General features: G+C 50.2%; 1 protein-coding gene across 3 annotated transcripts; it reads left to right on the top strand.

Moving 5' to 3' along the window:
• The first annotated feature begins 9,117 nt into the window (after positions 1-9,117).
• NFE2 (nuclear factor, erythroid 2) lies at positions 9,118-17,154 on the top strand. Of its 3 annotated transcripts, none has more exons than XM_012450366.2 (3): positions 9,118-9,396; positions 14,229-14,398; positions 15,884-17,154. In XM_012450366.2, the coding sequence occupies exons 2-3, from the start codon at positions 14,285-14,287 to the stop codon at positions 16,889-16,891; spliced, it is 1,122 nt and encodes a 373-aa protein (XP_012305789.2). In that variant the 5' UTR covers positions 9,118-9,396; positions 14,229-14,284; the 3' UTR covers positions 16,892-17,154. The 3 variants fall into 3 exon arrangements, with proteins under 3 accessions (XP_012305789.2, XP_012305790.2, XP_012305788.2); XM_012450367.3 differs by lacking the exon at positions 9,118-9,396 and adding an exon at positions 13,728-13,826; XM_012450365.3 differs by lacking the exon at positions 9,118-9,396 and adding an exon at positions 13,754-14,007.
• The last annotated feature ends 549 nt before the right edge of the window (positions 17,155-17,703 follow it).

Below are 17,703 nucleotides of genomic sequence, written 5' to 3'. Positions count from 1 at the left end.
AACATCAATATATTTCCTGTATAAGCACTGCATGTGCACTGCTTCATTTGATCCCTTACACAGCCTGTGATGGAAGCTCTGTTCTCCCTAATTACCAAGGGTAAACTGAGGTTCAAGGAGGTTAGATAATTTGCCCAAGTCCACACTGCTAGATACTGAGCTGAGACTCAAACCCAGATCTCTCATCTACTCCATACTGCCTCAGATTGGTAGGAGGGCCAAGAAAGGCATTCCAGGTAGAGGGGAGCAGCAGGAGCAAAGATGTAGGTCTGGAATGAGAAGGATGCCTGGGAAGTTAGTAAATGGCCAGGCATCTGGCCTTCCATCCTCTAAGGAGGAGCAGAGGGTAGGACTTCCTAGGCAGCTCCACTCACTTTACAGGGTTGCAACAGTGTGGGGTGGGGCAGATGTTCTGGGGTTGCTGGAAGGTGACTGAAGTCCATAAGCTTGGCACTGAGCCCAAGGCGTGGCTGGAACTAGCCCCGCCCCCTAGTGCTGGGATGGGAGAGCCATGGCCTGCAGGCTAGTTCCTGGAAGTCTAGCCACCGCCCCTCCCCACCAACACTGGTGCAGCCTAGCCCTGGCTCTCCTCCAGAATCAGGCTCTTTACTGGCTTCAGTTGGTCCCAAGCATCTCTCTACCAGAGTCTGGCCTCCAGATAGGGCATTAGGGCATTCTCAGTTCCTCAAGGCCTTGGGTCACTCTGGCCTCCAGGTATCCAAGCTTTCATCTATAAGAAACAGACTCATTTTTGTATTGATCCCTTTTTTTTTTTTTTTTTGAGACTGAGTCTTGCCCTGTTACCCAGGCTGGAATGCAATGGCACAATCTTAACTCACTGCAACCTCTGTCTCCCGGGTTCAAGTGATTCTCCTGCTTCCCGAGTAGCTGGAATTACAGCTACCATGCCCGGGTCATTTTTTAGTAGAGACAGGGTTTCACCACATTGGCCAAGCTGGTCTCGAACGCCTGACCTCGTGATCCACCCGCCTTGGCCTCCCAAAGTGCTGGGATTACAGGCATGAGCCACTGTGCTCGGCCATATTGATCCCATTTTATCTTCCTAATAACTTCACTAAGTGAGCATTCTCATCATTGTCTCCATTTTTCAGGTGAGGAAATAAAGCTCAGAAAGGTTGGATTGGCCAGGCGAGGTGGCTCACGCCTGTAATTCCTACACTTTGGGAGGCCGAGATGGGTGGATCGCCTGAGTTCAGGGGTTCAAAAACAGCCTGGCCAACATGATGAAACCCTGTCTCTATTAACAAAAATAGAAAAAATTAGCTGGGTGTGGTGGTGCATGCCTGTAATCCTAGCTACTCAGGAGGTTGAGGCAGGAGAGTTGCTTGAACCTGGGAGGCGGAGGTTGCAGTGAGCTGAGATTGTGCCACTACACACCAGACTTGGCAACAAGAGCAAAACCCAATCTCAAAAACAAAGAAAAAGAAAAAAAGAAAGGCTGTGTTACCCAAGGCTACATAGCCAGTAAATGCCCAGACCCAAGCCCATGTTTTTTCATTTTTTTTTTAGAAATGGGGTCTTGCTTTGTCACTAGGCTAGAGTACAGTAGTTAGAGTATAGCTCTGTGTAACGTCAAACTCCTGGGCTCAAGTGATCCTCCTGCTTTAGCCGCACAAGTAGCTGGGACCTGGCACTACAGGTTCAAGCCACCACACTGGACACCAAGCCCAAGTCTTTTTTTTTTTTGAGACTCACTCCGTTACCCAGTGGCACAACCTCCGCCTCCTGGGTTCAAATGGTTCTCCTGCCTCAGCCTCACAAGTAGCTGGGACCATAGGCGTGTGGGACTGACCAAAGGTATGTGCCACCACACCCAGCCAACTTTTTTTTTTTTTTTTTTTTGATACAGAATTTCACTCTTGGGCCGGGCGTGGTGGCTCACGCCTGTAATTCTAGCACTTTGGGAGGCCGAGGTGGGTGGATCACCTGAGGTCAGGAGTTCAAAACCAGCCTGGCCATCATGGTGAAACCCCATCTTTAAAAAAAAAAATTTAAAAAAAGAATTTCACTCTTATTGCCCAGGCTGGAATGCAACGGCGCTATCTCAGCTCACTGCAACCTACACCTCCCGAGTTCAAGTGATTCCCCTGCTTCAGCCTCCCAAGTAGCTGGGATTACAGGCATGCACCACCACACACAGCTAATTTTTTATTTTTTTTTTGAGATGAGTCTCGCACTGTCGCCTAGGCTGTAGTGCAGTGGTGCGATCTCGGCTCACTGCAATCTCCACTTCCTGGGTTCAAGCAATTCTTGTGCCTCAGTCTCTGGAGTAGCTGGAACTACAGGCATGTGCCACCACGCCCAGCTAATTTTTTTGTGTTTTTAGTAGAGACGGGGTTTCCCCATGTTGGCCAGGATGGTCTTGATCTGCCCTCATGATCCGCCCGCCTCAGCCTCCCAAAGTGCTGGGTTTATAGGCATGAGTTTTGCTCTTGTTGCCCAGGCTGGAGTGCAATGGCGCTATCTTGGCTCACTGCAACCTCTGCCTCCCAGGTTCAAGCGATTCTCCTGCCTCAGCCTCCTGAGTAGCTAGAATTACAGGCATGCACCACCACACCTGGCTAATTTTTGTATTTTTAGTAGAGATGGGGTTTTACCATGGTGGCCAGGCTGGTCTCGAACTCCTGACCTCAGGTGATTCTCCCACTTCAGCCTCCCAAAGTGCTGGGATTACAGGCGTGAACCACCACACCTGGCCAAGTCTTTTTATTTTATTATTTTATTTATTTATTTATTTTTGAGACAGAGTCTTGCTCTGTCACCAAGGCTGGAGTACAGCGGCAAGATCTCGGCTCCCTACAACTGCTGTCTCACAGGTTCAAGCGATTCTCCTGCCTCAGCTTCCCGAGTAGCTGGGATTACAGGCTTATGCCACTACACCTGGCTAACTTTTGTGTTTTTAGTAGAGATCGGGTTTTACCACGTTAGCCAGGCTGGTCTCGAACTCCTGACCCCAAGTGATTCTCCCACCTCAGCCTTCCAAAGTTCTGGGATTCTAGGCATGAGCCACTGTGCCCAGACTATTTTATTTTTTTGAGACAGGGTTTTGCTCTGTCACCCTGGCTGGAGTGCATTGGCACAATCACAGCTCACTATGACCTCAACCTCCTGGGCTCAAGCCATCCTTTTACCTCAGCCTCCTGAGTAGCTAGGACTACAGGTGCATGCCACCATGCCCGGCTAATTTTTTTTACTTTTTTGTAGAAACAGGGTTCTATTATGTTGCCCAGGCTGGTCTGGAACTCCTAGGCTCAAGTGATTCTCCTGCCTCAGCCTCCTAAAGTGCTGGGATTAGAGGTGTGAGTCACGGCACCGAGGCTCAAGCCCAAGCCCAAGTGTTAAGAGTCAGATCTTCTATGCACCGTGAAACTACTTCTCTTTCTAGATTTAGAATTAAGCCCCACACCAACATGGTGAAACCCCGTCTCACGTCTCTTAAGGCCGTGCGCGGTGGCTCACGCCTGTAATCACAGCACTTTGGGAGGCCGAGGCAGGTGGATCACAAGGTCAGGAGATCAAGACCATCCTGGCCAACATGGTGCAACTCCATCTCTAATAAAAATACGAAAATTAGCTGGGTGTGGTGGCTTGTGCCTGTAATCCCAACTACTTGGGAAGCTGAAGTAGGAGAATCGCTTGAACCCGGGAGGCGGAAGTTGCAGTGAGCCAAGATCAGGCCACTGCACTCCAGCCTGGCGACAGAGCAAGACTCCACCTCAAAAATAAAATAAAATAATAAATAAAGTAGAATTAAGCCCCAGGGATTATTTCTTCTGGGCTTCTAGACTTATCTATCAGCCTTCATCCATTTTGGTGTCAGTACTAGGCTCTGCTAAAGGGCATAACTCTTAGATGCCAGGGTCTGGGAACCTCAGTCATATCCAAACCCCTTGAAAGCCCCAAACCCTTTTGACCTGATAATGGGGTTAAGTCTCCCCCTAACTCCTGAGTCAATCCTCTAAAAATTTTTATCTGAGGAAAGAAACCTCCTGAAAGACTTTCCTTAATCCTATCCTTACCCAAACTGGAACACAAGGAACAATGAGTAGACGCCTCAGGAAATCTGGTCCGCCATCTGAGCCTCGGTTTAGACCAGTGCCAGCCCCTTCTTTAGTAAGAGGGGCCTCACTATTCCTTGGTCCCAGACCCCTCCACCACCTCCCCCAACCATCGGGGTAACCGCCTGGCTCTGCTGCCTAGGATAACGCCCAGCCCTCCCCTTGCCCCCTGTGGCTGCCTCCCCTTCCGTCTGTTGAGAGAGGAAGCCAGGGGGTGGTGGGTGCAACCCTGCAGGGCACTGATAAAGGGCCAGCCCTGCCCCCGCCCTCTGGGGCCACTGCGGTCAGACCAGAAGGCAAGCAGGCAAGGCAGCCAGCTCCCTCTGGGACCCATAGCCCTCCCCTGGTTCCACCTCTACCCACCCCGCCCTTCTCGGGAAGCTGGTTGCATAACTCAGCGGGGTGTTTGGCAACATTGCTTGTGGCTTGACCTGCTGCTGGTGGTGGTGTACACACACGTTATGGGGGTGAGGGTGGGGTGGGTTGACCAGGTGTGACAAGAAGTCAATCTTTTACGGGGTGAGTTAGCAGCATAGGTGGAGAATGATAAAATAGTAAAGATATGTGGCCATGTTCTTCTCCATATGGTATTCTGTCTCCACTACCTTTGATGAAGTGAGAGAATCTTGAGGATAGGAAAATCTTAGACATACCTGCTTTACCAAGTCATAGGACCTATCCAACCCATTCAGGCTGGCTCCTAATGCTTTGCAATTTGTAAATCAAACAAAAGACACTTAAGGTAGAAGGGTGTTTAGCCTGGATTTCAGGAATCTCAGAATAAGGGGTTAAAGGAACCACCCCTTCCTCTGAGGGCTATAAAGGGTGTTCTGGAGCCAGGACACAGCCTGAGAACCACAGTGAAGTCCTCTTTTTCTGTAGGAGAGGAGTGAGGGTGAGATGGGAGAGACACCTCCACCTAGCCAGTCACCTTAGTGAAGGAAGGCTGTCTCTTCACTTAGGTCACCCTACTTGACGATGTCTGTTCCCTCAAATAAGTAGAGATGACTTCAAACACTTCTATCAATCCCTATTGTTTATAGGATAAAGTATACTCTCCCTACGTTGATTCTCAAGATACTGTATAATTTAGCCCCTGTCAAATTTTCCAGGATTATCTTCTCCTACTTCCCATCCCATACCCCAACCTAGTAAACCCAAAGTATTTCTCTGTATTTTATGCCTCCATGCCTTCGTGTATTTACTTGGAATACTCTCTTCCCCTTCTCTGCCTGGGAAATTCCTAGTTTTTCTCCACAACCTAGCTTAATTTACACCTCCTCTGTAAAGCCTTCCTTGAATTTCACCAGGCAGAATTTATTTCCTCTTCTGCTCCACAGCACTTTATATACACCTTTATTATTACTATTATTATTTAGATGGAGTCTCACTCTGTCACCCAGGCTGGAGTGCAGTGGCGTGATCTTGGCTCACTGCAACCTCTGCTACCTGGGTTCAAGCAATTCTCCAGCCTCAGCCTCCTGAGTAGCTGGAATTACAGGTGCATGCCACCATGCCTGGCTAATTTTTGTATTTTTAGTAGAGAGGAGGTTTTACCATGTTGGTGAGGCTGGTCTCAAACTCCTGACCTCATGATCCACCTGTCTTGGCCTCCCAAAGTACTGGTATTACAGGCATGAGCCATTGTGCCTGGCATATGTATATATATAACACATTTATTAATGTAATCCCCTGACTAGACTTGACTGAAGATACAGACTGGCTCATCTTTGTGTTCCTAGGATGTATAACATAGTAGACACTCAATAAATATTTGTTGAATGAATGAATGATGAGCCTTGTGTTATCCATAATTGTATATGCAACACCAGTATCCTGAACTGATAATTCTTATTCAATAAATGTTGACTATCTGTAACCTGATATCATTATATAGTCAGCCACAAGTGTGACTGTTACCATTCTTCATCCCCTCTGAGTGGCCCAAATAAGTATGCAAATGAGAGAATTGTATCTGAGAGCCTACATATGTGACCCAGATTCATGCCCAAGTCTCAAGAGATACTGAACCCACATGTAACATGCAATGAAGTCATTGCATTGCCTTCTGTCCTACCTTGATCATGCATGTGCAGTCATGATTTACTGGAATAGGGATGGAATTCAAAGCATTTAACCATAGGTTTGGCTGGGCGTGGCAGCTCACGCCTGTAATCCCAGCACTTTGGGAGCCCGTGGCCGGCAGATCACAAGATCAGGAGGTCAAGACCATCCTGGCCAACATGGTGAAACCCCATCTCTACTAAAAATACAAAAAATTGGCTGGGTGCAGTGGCTCACACCTGTAATCCCAGCACTTTGGGAGGCCGAGGCAGGCGGATCATGAGGTCAAGAGATCAAGACCATCCTGGCCAACATGGTGAAACCTCGTCTCTACTAAATATACAAAAATTAGCTGGGCATGGTGGCGTGCACCTGTAGTCCCAGCTACTCAGGAGGCTGAGGCAGGAGAATTGCTTGAACCCGGGAGGCAGAGGTTGCAGTGAGCCAAGATCACACCACTGCACTCCAGCCTGGTGCCTGGCAACAGAGCAAGACTCTATCTCAAAAAAAAAAAAAATACAAAAAATTAGCCTGGCGTGGTGGTGCAATCCTGTAATCCCAGCTACTTGGGAAACTGAGGCAGGAGAATCGCTTGAACCCAGGATGTGAAGGTTGCAGTGAGCCAAGATCGTGCCATTGCACTCCAGCATTAGTGACAAAGTGAAACTCCATCTCAAAAAAAAAAAAGAAGAAAGAAAAAAATTAGCCAGGTGTCGTGGTGCATGCCTGTAATCCCAGCTATTCAGAAGGCTGAGACAGGAGAATCACTTGAACCCGGGAAGTGGAGGTTGCAGTGAGCTGAGATTTCACTACTGCACTCCAGTCTGGGTGACAGAGCGAGACTCCATCTCAAAACAACTACAACAAAAAGCCATAGGTTTGGCATGGGCATTGGCCAATTCCATCATGAGCAGGCAGCATAGGAGGCTCCTTATGGTACCAGCATTGCCTCTTCACTTGCATGGTTGTGTTGCTGGGTTGCTGGGAATCTTGGAGGAGAACTGGGCTACTGGCGTAGTCATGGGGGACACTTAGAGGGTTCACAGCAGCTACCTTTTATCACCTAGGACAGAACATTTTCATTTTTTTTTTTTGAGACAGAGTTTCGCTCTTGTTACCCAGGCTGGAGTGCAATAGCGCTATCTCGGCTCACCGCAACCTCCACCTCCTGAGTTCAGGCAATTCTCCTGCCTCAGCCTCCTGAGTAGCTGGGATTACAGGCACGCGCCACCATGCCCAGCTAGTTTTTTGTATTTTTTTTTTTTTTTTTTTTTGAGATGGAGTTTCGCTCTTGTTACCCAGGCTGGAGTGCAATGGCGCAATCTCAGCTCACCGCAACCTCCGCCTCCTGGGTTCAGGCAATTCTCCTGCCTCAGCCTCCTGAGTAGCTGGGATTACAGGCACGTGCCACCATGCCCAGCTAGTTTTTTGTATTTTTAGTAGAGACGGGGTTTCACCATGTTGACCGGGATGGTCTCGATCTCTTGACCTCGTGATCCACCCACCTCGGCTTCCCAAAGTGCTGGGATTACAGGCTTGAGCCACCGCGCCCGGCCCTAATTTTTGTATTTTTAGTAGAGACAGGGTTTCATCATGTTGACCAGGATGGTCTTGATCTCTTGACCTCGTGATCCACCCGCCTCGGCCTCCCAAAGTGCTGGGATTAAAGGCTTGAGCCACCGCGCCCAGCCATTTTCATTATTTTAACAGCAAATACAATCCTATCAGAGCATGCTGGTTGAATGCCAGTCCTGCCCCAGAGTGGCACCTATCTGCTTCCCCAGTCTTCAGATGTTTCTAATTTAACTTGAACACCGTAAGAAGAAAAAATGTAAGCTGCAGATGTCAGAACTGAAGCTAGACATATAGAGCTGAAAGCCATTAAAAACTAGGAAGAAGAAAGACTCTTTTCTCATAGTATCTGGAGAAAGAGCTGTTTGACCTTTGGTTGTGCTGCTTTGGTTGTGTAGCTTGGAGGCAAAAGGATGAATAAGTGGGCTGGGTGAGGTGGCTCATGCCTGTAATCCCTGCACTTTGGGAGGCTAAGGCAGGAGGATTGCTTGAGCCCAGGAATTCAACACCAGCCAAGGGAACATAGTGAGACACCACTTCTACCAAAAAAAATAAAAATTTTGCTGGGCATGATGGTGCTGACCTACAGTTCCAGCTACTTGGGAGGCTGAGGAGGGAGGACTGCTTAAGCCTAGGAGGTTGAAATTGTAGTGAAACATGTTCATGCCACTGCACTCCAGCCTGGGCAACAGAGTGAGCCTCTGGAAAAAAAAAAGAGAAAAAAAGATGAATAAGGGTACTTACTGGCCTAACAAGAGTTGGGTGCCATGTGGCTGGGGTGCTTTGCCTGGAAGAAAGGAGGACAAAGGGCACCTGGGGTCCCCTTTAAGGGAGGTGAATAATCTCCCTGCTGGACGGCCCCCTACCTAACTCCCCTCACACACTAACAAAAACCTGGCCAAGAAAGAGGCCTTTGTCCTAGGACATCTGAGGCTGGGGGGGGAGGGGAGAAGGCTACAGGTGAAAGGACACATCAAAGCAGCCAGCGGCCCCTCCTCCTTCAAATAGTTCCCCTGCCCTTGTTCCCAGAGCCCAGGTTTTCCTTAAATGAAGGCTATGCCCTAAATGCTCACCTGCTTAGACAGCTGGGAAGCTAGACACCTGGTCCTTACCTTCAGCTGCCTTCCACCTTGATATGACTCAGTTTCCCGATCCCTAAGAAAGCCATGGGGACAGCAGACGACAACAACCTGTATAAAATTTAAAGGTCATGTTCGAGTGGACCGTCAGGTTAGAATTCATCATATGCATGGGAGAAATGCAGACCTGGCGGGACTCCTGGGAGAGGCCTGGAGCCATGTGTGCCCCCGCTGGCCAGCAGCAAGGTGGGGGCGGGGTGTGGGCAGAAACCACATCGGGCTCAAGTTTCCTCTCTTGGCCGAAAGGGGCAGGAGGAGAGGAGAGCCACGGGGAAAGGGGAGGGTTGGAGGCAGGACTGAGAACTCAGGCCGAGGGCTTCAGAGAGAAGGCTGGTGCCCCTGCTTGGGGCTCCCTGCGCTCAGCCTAAGCCTGAGCCTCCACACTCAGCGCTCAGCAATGGCCCGGGGGCGGGGCGCGGCCCTTGCAGATTCTCAAAGGTAGCCGGGATCCTCGTCCAGCAGTGTCAGCTCAGGTTCAGCCTCCCCAGAGACAACACCAGGAGCCTCATCTCTCTCCTCACCCTGCTGGGACTCCGCCACAGGTGCCTAAAAGGTGGGGTGGGTGGGGGGATTCCAGTGGGATTCTAGGGGCAAGCTGGAGGGTGAAGGAGATGAGGAAGGAAAATAACCAACTTTCGGTATGTTCCCAGGAGACCTCAGTCAGACCTGTCTAGATTGGCCCTGGTTTAGGAATTTGACATCTTTGGGAACTCCTGTAGGAGAAGACCTAAATGGTTTCCTGGGTGCTCTGGGATCCTTGGGGTGGAAGGCTGTGAATGCGGACCAGAGAGTGGTCTCCCGAGGCAAGGCAGCACTGAGGAGCTGGGGAGTAGCCAGGAGGAATCCTTCAACTGGTGGGCCGCCCTGGGGGAACCAACAGATTTCCAGGTGTATCATGTCATCCTTTCCCCGACCCCATTCCATTCCTCTGCCCTGTCTAGCCAATTGAGAAGGTTTGGGGAAAGCTGAGGAGTTGGAAACACTGGATATCTGGACCTCTGAGAAGTGTTGCAAGGTTCAGGTGGTTGGATGGGTTGCCCCTGAGTTCTTGCCTCTCGTTGCTCTTTCTCTTCTCTGTGCCCAGGAGCAGTAGAGGTCAGCTGGACCTAGACGGGGATGGAAGGCATCCCAACCCCAGCATAGTTGCTTCTAACTGAAACTCTTGGCTGTTTGGGAAATAGGGGCTTGGGAAGCAGTGGAAGAGAAGAGAGGAGATATCAGAACTGCTGGGGCTGGAATTCTCTAGATATTGGTACCAAAGGACTGGAGTTTGGGGTCCAGGGATGGAGTGACAGGATAGCAGAAACTTGTCCCCATCTCCCTTGTTCTCACACATGTCTTTGAGCCATGCATGTTCCCAGAGCACTGAGCTCATGATACTCAAATCTCTCTCCCTCCTTTTTTTCCCCATCATTCTCTATCTCATCTCTGTGTGTCGCTGTCTCTTTGGGAGTTCTCCCCAATCTTTCTAAACAGGTTGCTCACCTGCCAACCCAGACTCCAAGTTTTAATAATCCCTCCCTATTCTTTCAGTGCACCTATTGACACCTGGAGAGGTGAGGTAGTCAAATAAGTCTTAGAAAAGGGATCCTGAGGCAAGCCTCCTCTCATCATTCCCTCTTGTCAAGGAAGTTAAGAGCTCTGGGGCAGCAGCCAAGGCCAAATGCCCTCCTCTCTCCATCATCCTCTCCAAATGGTCCCCACTCTGTATTCCTTTTTTTTTGAGATGGAGTTTCGCTCTTGTTGCCCAGGCTGGAGTGCAATGGCACGATCTCAGCTCACCGCAACCTCCGTCTCCCAGGTTCAAGCTATTTTTCTGCCTCAGCCTCCTGAGTAGCTGGGATTACAGGCATTCACCACCACACCTGGCTAATTTTTGTATTTTTAGTAGAGACGGTGTTTCATCATGTTGGTCAGGTTGGTCTTGAACTTCTGACCTCATGATCCACCCGCCTCAGCCTCCCAAGAGTGCTGGGATTACAGGCTTGAGCCATTGCACCTGGCCCTACTCTGTATTCCTAAGTATGAAGCTCCATATCGTTCTGTTAGTACTTAGGAATTATGATAAAAATTTTTCTGGGTAGGACCACCAGGATAAGAGTAAGGGGGAGTGACAACCTCATTTCTACCTGATCCACAATGTTGGGGAGTAGGAGAAGGAACAGACAACCCAGTGGAAGATGGTCATGTGGCCTCAAAATGCAAGCTAAACTGTAAAGTGGGAGCTTCTTATTGTAAAAGCAAAGGAACACAGGGAAGCCCACTTCACTTTCCCTGTATCTCTCCAGTTTCTATACCCTCTATGGTGTTCTGTTTCATCCAATTCTACCTCCCTGATCTGTCCCACTGCCTGCCAGCTCTCCTGTCCTCTGAAAGGAAGGCTCTGGAGACCCAGAGGGACCTATGCCTGGTGTATAGAATACCACCCATCCTTGAGTGTCTAGAGAAAAGCATCCTGCCCCACCTGCCACCTGGTACAAACTTGCTACTGCACCCAAGAGCTTGCTGGTTGGATTGGATCCAGAGGTTCTTCTCCACTCCCTCTCCCCCAGTCTCTTGCTCCTCTTCTTTTTTTTTTGCACTCTGTCACCCAGGCTGGAGTGTAGTGGCATTATCTCGGCTCTCCACAACCTCCACCTCCTTGGTTCAAGCAATTTCATGCCTCAGCCTCCTAAGCTTCCTGCCACCATACCCGGCTAATTTTTGTATTTTCGGTAGAGATGAGGTTTTGCCATGTTGGCCAGGCTGGTGTTGAACTCCTGACCTCAGGTGATCCGCCTGCCTTGGCCTCCAAAGTGCTTGGATTACAGGCGTGAGCCACCACGCCCGGCCAGTCATGTATCTTAAGTGCCAGAAAACCTAGGTCTCCTGCCTCCTAGGGCAGGATCTGTGTAATGCACCTTAGTGTCAGATCCAGGAAGATAAAAGGAGAGACAATGGGGGGTTGGGGTGAGTAAAGAACTATGAAGCAAGAGTCATTGTCTCTGCCCCCTAAACCCCTTCTCCATTCACTTTGCCTTTGGGCAATTTCCGCCAGAACCTGGGTGGAGGAGGGTGGAGTTCCGGTGTTGAAATGGCATCCTGGACAGACATAAACACCCCACCCACTCTGCCCACTGGCAGAGTTGCCTACACTAACTCCCATCTATGGGGATGCAATATAACAAGGGGATGGAGGCAAGGGCTAGGGGACACTCTTTCAAAAAGATCATTCGTAGTACCTACTAATTTTGTGTTAAGTCAAAGAGCAGATTCCATATTAAATTTCTGTGATGGGCCATCCTTGTGGTGAGTGGTCTAAGGTCATGCAATTTGAGGTCGTACAGTCCTATTCTCTGTCCTTTTTATTTTTGAGACAGAGTCTCGCTCTGTCTCCCAGGCTGGAGTGCAGTGGCACGATCTCGGCTCACTGCAGTCTCCGCCTCCCAGGTTCAAGCAATTCTCCTGCCTCAGCCTCCCGAATAGCAGGGATTACAGGAGCCCACCACTATGCCTGGCTAATATTTGTATTTTTAGTAGAGTTGGAGGTTTCACCATGTTAGCCAGGCTGGTCTAAAACTCCTGACCTCAGGTGATCACCCGCCTCAGCCTCCCAAAGTGTTGGCATTACAGGTGTGATCCACTGCGCTGCCTGGTCTCTTTTTTTTTTTTTTTTTTTCCCTGAGACAGGGTCTTGCTCTGTCACCCAGGCTCGAATGTGGTGGCACAACCATGGCTCACAGCAGCCTTGATCTTTCAGGTTCAAGTGATCCTTCCACTTCAACCTCCTGAGTAGCTGGGACCACAGACGTGTGCCACCATGCCTGGCTAATTTTTGCATTTTTAGTGGAGATGGGTTTTCACCATGTTCGCCAGGCTGATCTCAAACTCCCGGGCTCAAGCAATCCTCCCACCTCAGCCTCCCAAAATGCTTCCTCTCTCCTATGTTTCCTTCACCCTAGCCTGCTTCCCTTTACTTATATGTTAGGGTATGTCTGTGTTTGTGCATATACACACAGTGTCTGACCCTAAGAGATCAGGAAGGCTCTGCCAAATCTACTTGGAATCTCTTGCTGAAGGCAGGGAAAACAGATGCAAGGAAAGTGGTGTTAGGGAATAGGGAGGTAGCATGAGGAGAGGGACTGACAGAGAAGAAGATAAAGGCGGGGAGAAGGTTTGCTGAGAATTCGAAGCTATCCAAGCAGAAAGGGACCTCCAAGGTCAACTCGTCCAACTCCCTGGTTATACAAATGAGGAAACAGAGGCCCAGAGAAGTGAGATGGCTTGCCCAACATCACACTGCTGCCTTGTGGCAGAGCTGCAACTAGAACCCAGGTCAAAAGACAAGGGACTGGAGGGGAGTGTGTATTCAAGGCTCTAAAGCGATATTGACAAGAAGGAGAGAGACTGACACTCCACAGAAAGAACTGACGAATGTAGATTTCCAATAGAGGTTTGGAGTATGGAGATACAAGGGCAGGATGGGAAGATGCCTAGAAGACATTATAGTCAAGTACAGTCAGGTTCTAGACCTCATCCTGCTCTTATTTATCAGCTTCAGTCTCGGTGTCTGATGTACCTTTAGAATCTTTATGAAAACCAATCTTATAAACTAAGCTTGCAACACCCCAGCGCAGTTCTTAACAAGTGCTTACTAAGTCTTTACTAAGGTTGTTATATTACCTCAGAAGAGGAAAGACTTGTGGTTGTATGGGTTCGGGTGTGGCCCAAATGACCCTGTGAGGACACAGGACAGAGGTCCAGTGTCTCCAGAGCCCATTCCTTCTGTGCCTCTGCTGCCTGCAGCTGATAAACCTCTTATCTGGCCTAGGCAGGGGAGCCCAGGGCCAGGATAGTAGAGGGCAGAGCTGCTATCAGCCACCAGGCCCGGGCCGTATCTTGGAGAGGGGGAGGGGCTGTCTGCTTGACTCTTTCCACAACATGCTCTTGGGGATCCCCAAGCATATATTGTCATCATCGTGGAAAGAAAAGGGTGAGAACCTAACACTGAGGACAGAGGAGGAAAGCAGGGCGCCCCTGATGCTGCCCTAGAAAATGGAAAAGAAAACATAGCAAAACAGAAAAGCAGAAGACCTGACTCTGCCCCTAGCCAGGAAAACAGTTTTAGGGGCTACAAAGTAGGAGAAAGGGTGGGCATTTTGCCTGGAAAAAAGGTAAAGACCTCCTGTGCTGCCAAAGGAACCGACTGTGGCCATAGTCAGCGAAGTGGAGATCACACCCCATTTTAAGGGATTGGTTGATGAGTCCAGCATGAGTGAGGGTGGGGAGGAGGAGGTCTCTCCTTCTCCCAGGGAGAGGGATCCCCTTCAAGGAGGTAGTGCTAACTTGCTGACCCTAGCAGGTGTCATTCTAACATGTCTTTTCTTTGACACAGGTTTCTAGAGCCATCTGGGCTTTGGGGGAACCTGGACCACACTCTGGCCCAGTAGGATGTCCCCGTGTCCTCCCCAACAGAGCAGAAACAGAGTGATACAGCTGTCTACTTCAGAACTAGGAGAGATGGAACTGACTTGGCAGGAGATCATGTCCATCACCGAGCTGCAGGTGAGTAAGGAGGGGGAGGCAGGGGAGGGGTGTGTTAGAGAAGAGAGAAGCAGGGAGTTGGCCTGCACTGAGGCCGGGAGCAAGCAAGGCTCTGAGGCTGGGAGCAAGCAGGGATCAGGCTGGTAATGCTCCAGGCACTGGAAAAGGAAGGGCTGGGAAAGTTCTGGTTGGAAGGCACTGACAAACATTCAGGAGAAGTGGAGGAGCAGTGGTGGGGAGGGAAGGGTCTGATTGAGAGTGTAGGCTCTCTCAGCAGTCACATATCTCTCTACACCTACACCTCCTGCTCTCCCTCCCTTGCTCACCTTCTCTTCTGACCTCCCTCTCTGATCCTGCCATCTTCTTCCCTCATTTCCTCCCCCTGCCCTTAGCAACTGGGCCCCTTTCCCCCAGGTAGCAGAGCAGTAGTTCAGGGGCCTCTGGAAGGGGAGTCGGACTATGCCAGGGTCCTCTCCTCCTGCTACTTGGACAAAGGGGTGTCTGTTGGCCTAACAATGATGCCTTTGTCCCCAGCTGGGCTGGAGCAGGGTGGCTCCTCGATGTGGGTTGGGGGCCTTGTTTCCAGCATGTTCTCTTCTTCTCACTGCACCTGCACAGGGACAGAGGGACTGAAGAGGAGAGGGCAGAGTTGTGCTGCTCCCCAAGGAGTTTCTTAGACCCCCACCTGACCCCTTTTTCTGCCCTGCCACCATGCCTGGCACCCTCAGGATCTGCCCTAGGTACTCTTCCCACACAGCAGCTCCCTCTGCTGGGCATCCGGGGCATGGCCAGAATCTGAACTTGACCCTTTGACCCTAGATAACTGCAGCAGGAAAGGGTTCTGAGGGGTCATCTTGGAGAACAAGGCTTTGACTTCCTGAAGGAAATAAAGGAACATGAGCCATTTCAACCCAGTAAGAACTTCTCCAGGAAGGAGTGTTCATAATTGTTCCAATGTTAGATAGTCTTTTCTGCAGTCCAACCTCAGTGACTTCCATTCTTGCTAAAGCTGCATTTTTTTCTTTTTTTTTTTTTTTTTGAGATGGAGTCTTGCTCTGTTGCCCAGGCTGGAGTACAGTGGCACCATCTTGGCTCACTTCAATCTCCGCCTCCCGAGTTCAAGCAGTTCTCCTTCCTCAGCCTCCTAAGTAGATGGGATTACAGGCGTTCACCACCACAGCCAGCTAATTTTTGTATTTTTAGCAGAGACGGGGTTTCACCATGTTGGCCAGGTTGGTCTTGAACTCCTGACCTCAGGTGATCTGCTGCATTGGCCTCCCATAGTGCTGGGATTACAGGTGTGAGCCGCTGCACCCCATCTTAAACTGCATTTTTCTTGGAACAACTGTATCACAACTTTGCAAGAAGCTTCCAAAGATTTGTGGCAACTCTGTTTCCTTGTTACTGTCTCACTGGGTCTTTTAGAAGAATTCAGTTTGGTCCTGAGAGAGTGTTGGTTTCTCTTCCTTAGTCTATCTCCAAATCTCTTTGTGTCTTTCTTTACAGGGTCTAAATGCTCCAAGTGAGCCATCGTTTGAGCCCCAAGCCCCAGCCCCATACCTTGGACCTCCACCACCCACAGCTTACTGCCCCTGCTCAATCCACCCAGACGCTGGCTTCCCACTTCCCCCACCACCTTATGAGCTCCCAGCATCCACATCCCATGTCCCAGATCCCCCATACTCCTATGGCAACATGGCCATACCAGTCTCCAAGCCACTGACCCTCTCAGGCCTGCTCAGTGAGCCACTCCAAGACCCCTTAGCCCTCCTGGACATTGGGCTGCCAGCGGGGCCACCTAAGCCCCAAGAAGACCCAGAATCCGACTCAGGATTATCCCTCAACTATAGCGATGCTGAATCCCTTGAGCTGGAGGGGACAGAGGCTGGTCGGCGGCGCAGCGAATATGTAGAGATGTACCCAGTGGAGTACCCCTACTCACTCATGCCCAACTCCTTGGCCCACTCCAACTATACCTTGCCAGCTGCTGAGACCCCCTCGGCCTTAGAGCCCTCCTCAGGCCCTGTGCGGGCTAAGCCCACTGCACGGGGGGAGGCAGGCAGTCGGGATGAACGTCGGGCCTTGGCCATGAAGATTCCTTTTCCTACAGACAAGATTGTCAACTTGCCGGTAGATGACTTTAATGAGCTATTGGCGAGGTACCCGCTGACAGAGAGCCAGCTGGCGCTAGTCCGGGACATCCGACGACGGGGCAAAAACAAGGTGGCAGCCCAGAACTGCCGCAAGAGAAAGCTGGAAACCATAGTGCAGCTGGAGCGGGAGCTGGAGCGGCTGAGCAATGAGCGGGAGCGGCTTCTCAGGGCCCGCGGGGAGACCGACCGGACCCTGGAGGCCATGCGCCAACAGCTGACAGAGCTATACCGTGACATTTTCCAGCACCTTCGGGATGAATCAGGCAACAGCTACTCTCCTGAAGAGTATGCGCTGCAACAGGCTGCCGATGGGACCATCTTCCTGGTGCCCCGGGGGACCAAGATGGAGGCCACAGACTGAGCTGGCCCAGAGGGGTGGAACTGGTGATGGGATTTCCTTCATTCCCTTCTGATAAAGGTACTCCCCAACCTTGAGACTCAGAAAGAGCTGAGTTCTCTAGACCAGGAGAGGATAACAATGGGAATGGGTGTTTAGAAGTTTCAAGGTGTGTTCAAAGAGGCTTGCCTCGAGGAAGGGCTGGAATCTGTCTTCCTTGACTCAGCTTCTCAGGTCTTCAGCCTCCACCTCTTGTCCAAGCTTTGGTCTATAAAGTGCGCTACAGAGATAGCCTTTCACTGTGTCTTCCTTCTTGAGGGAGGGTGATGAAGCTGAGATCACTATCTGTTTGGGGTAGGGAGGGAATCTTACCAAGTTCATTTCATTACTCATACAGAGCTCTGGGAGGTCATACACATAACATTTGGGCTTGAGCAGTTTGGGGATCTACCACCTTCATCCCCTTTTCAGAGTGAGGGGCCATGGATGATCGGAGAACCCCGCACTCCCTGGTGGTGCTCTATTAGTAGAGCTTGGAGAGCTGCCAAAACTGGCTAGACCCGGTAGGCAAGCGTTCCTGATATTTAGATCTCTTCTCTCAGTGCTCCCAGCACAAAAAAGGTCAGAATGCCCACAGGCCTTTCTTTTTTTCTTCCCCTCCTGCTTACCTCTCAGCCTGGGTCCTAATGTTCCAGAGTTCTCTCAGAAGGCTGAGCGGGCTGTTCTTGACTGGAATTTATACACCAAAATTTCAGATTTCACATCCAAGCTTTGGTAAATAAAACCCGCTGCACAGTGGAGTAAAATATTCATTCCTGTGAAACATTTTTCCTCTG

The sequence above is a fragment of the Aotus nancymaae genome, unplaced genomic scaffold (assembly GCF_030222135.1).
Source record: "Aotus nancymaae isolate 86718 unplaced genomic scaffold, 86718_ANA_hifiasm-v0.15.2.pri h1tg000016l, whole genome shotgun sequence".
Taxonomy (NCBI): Eukaryota; Metazoa; Chordata; class Mammalia; order Primates; family Aotidae; genus Aotus; species Aotus nancymaae.
This window is presented reverse-complemented; position numbering and strand designations above follow the sequence as displayed.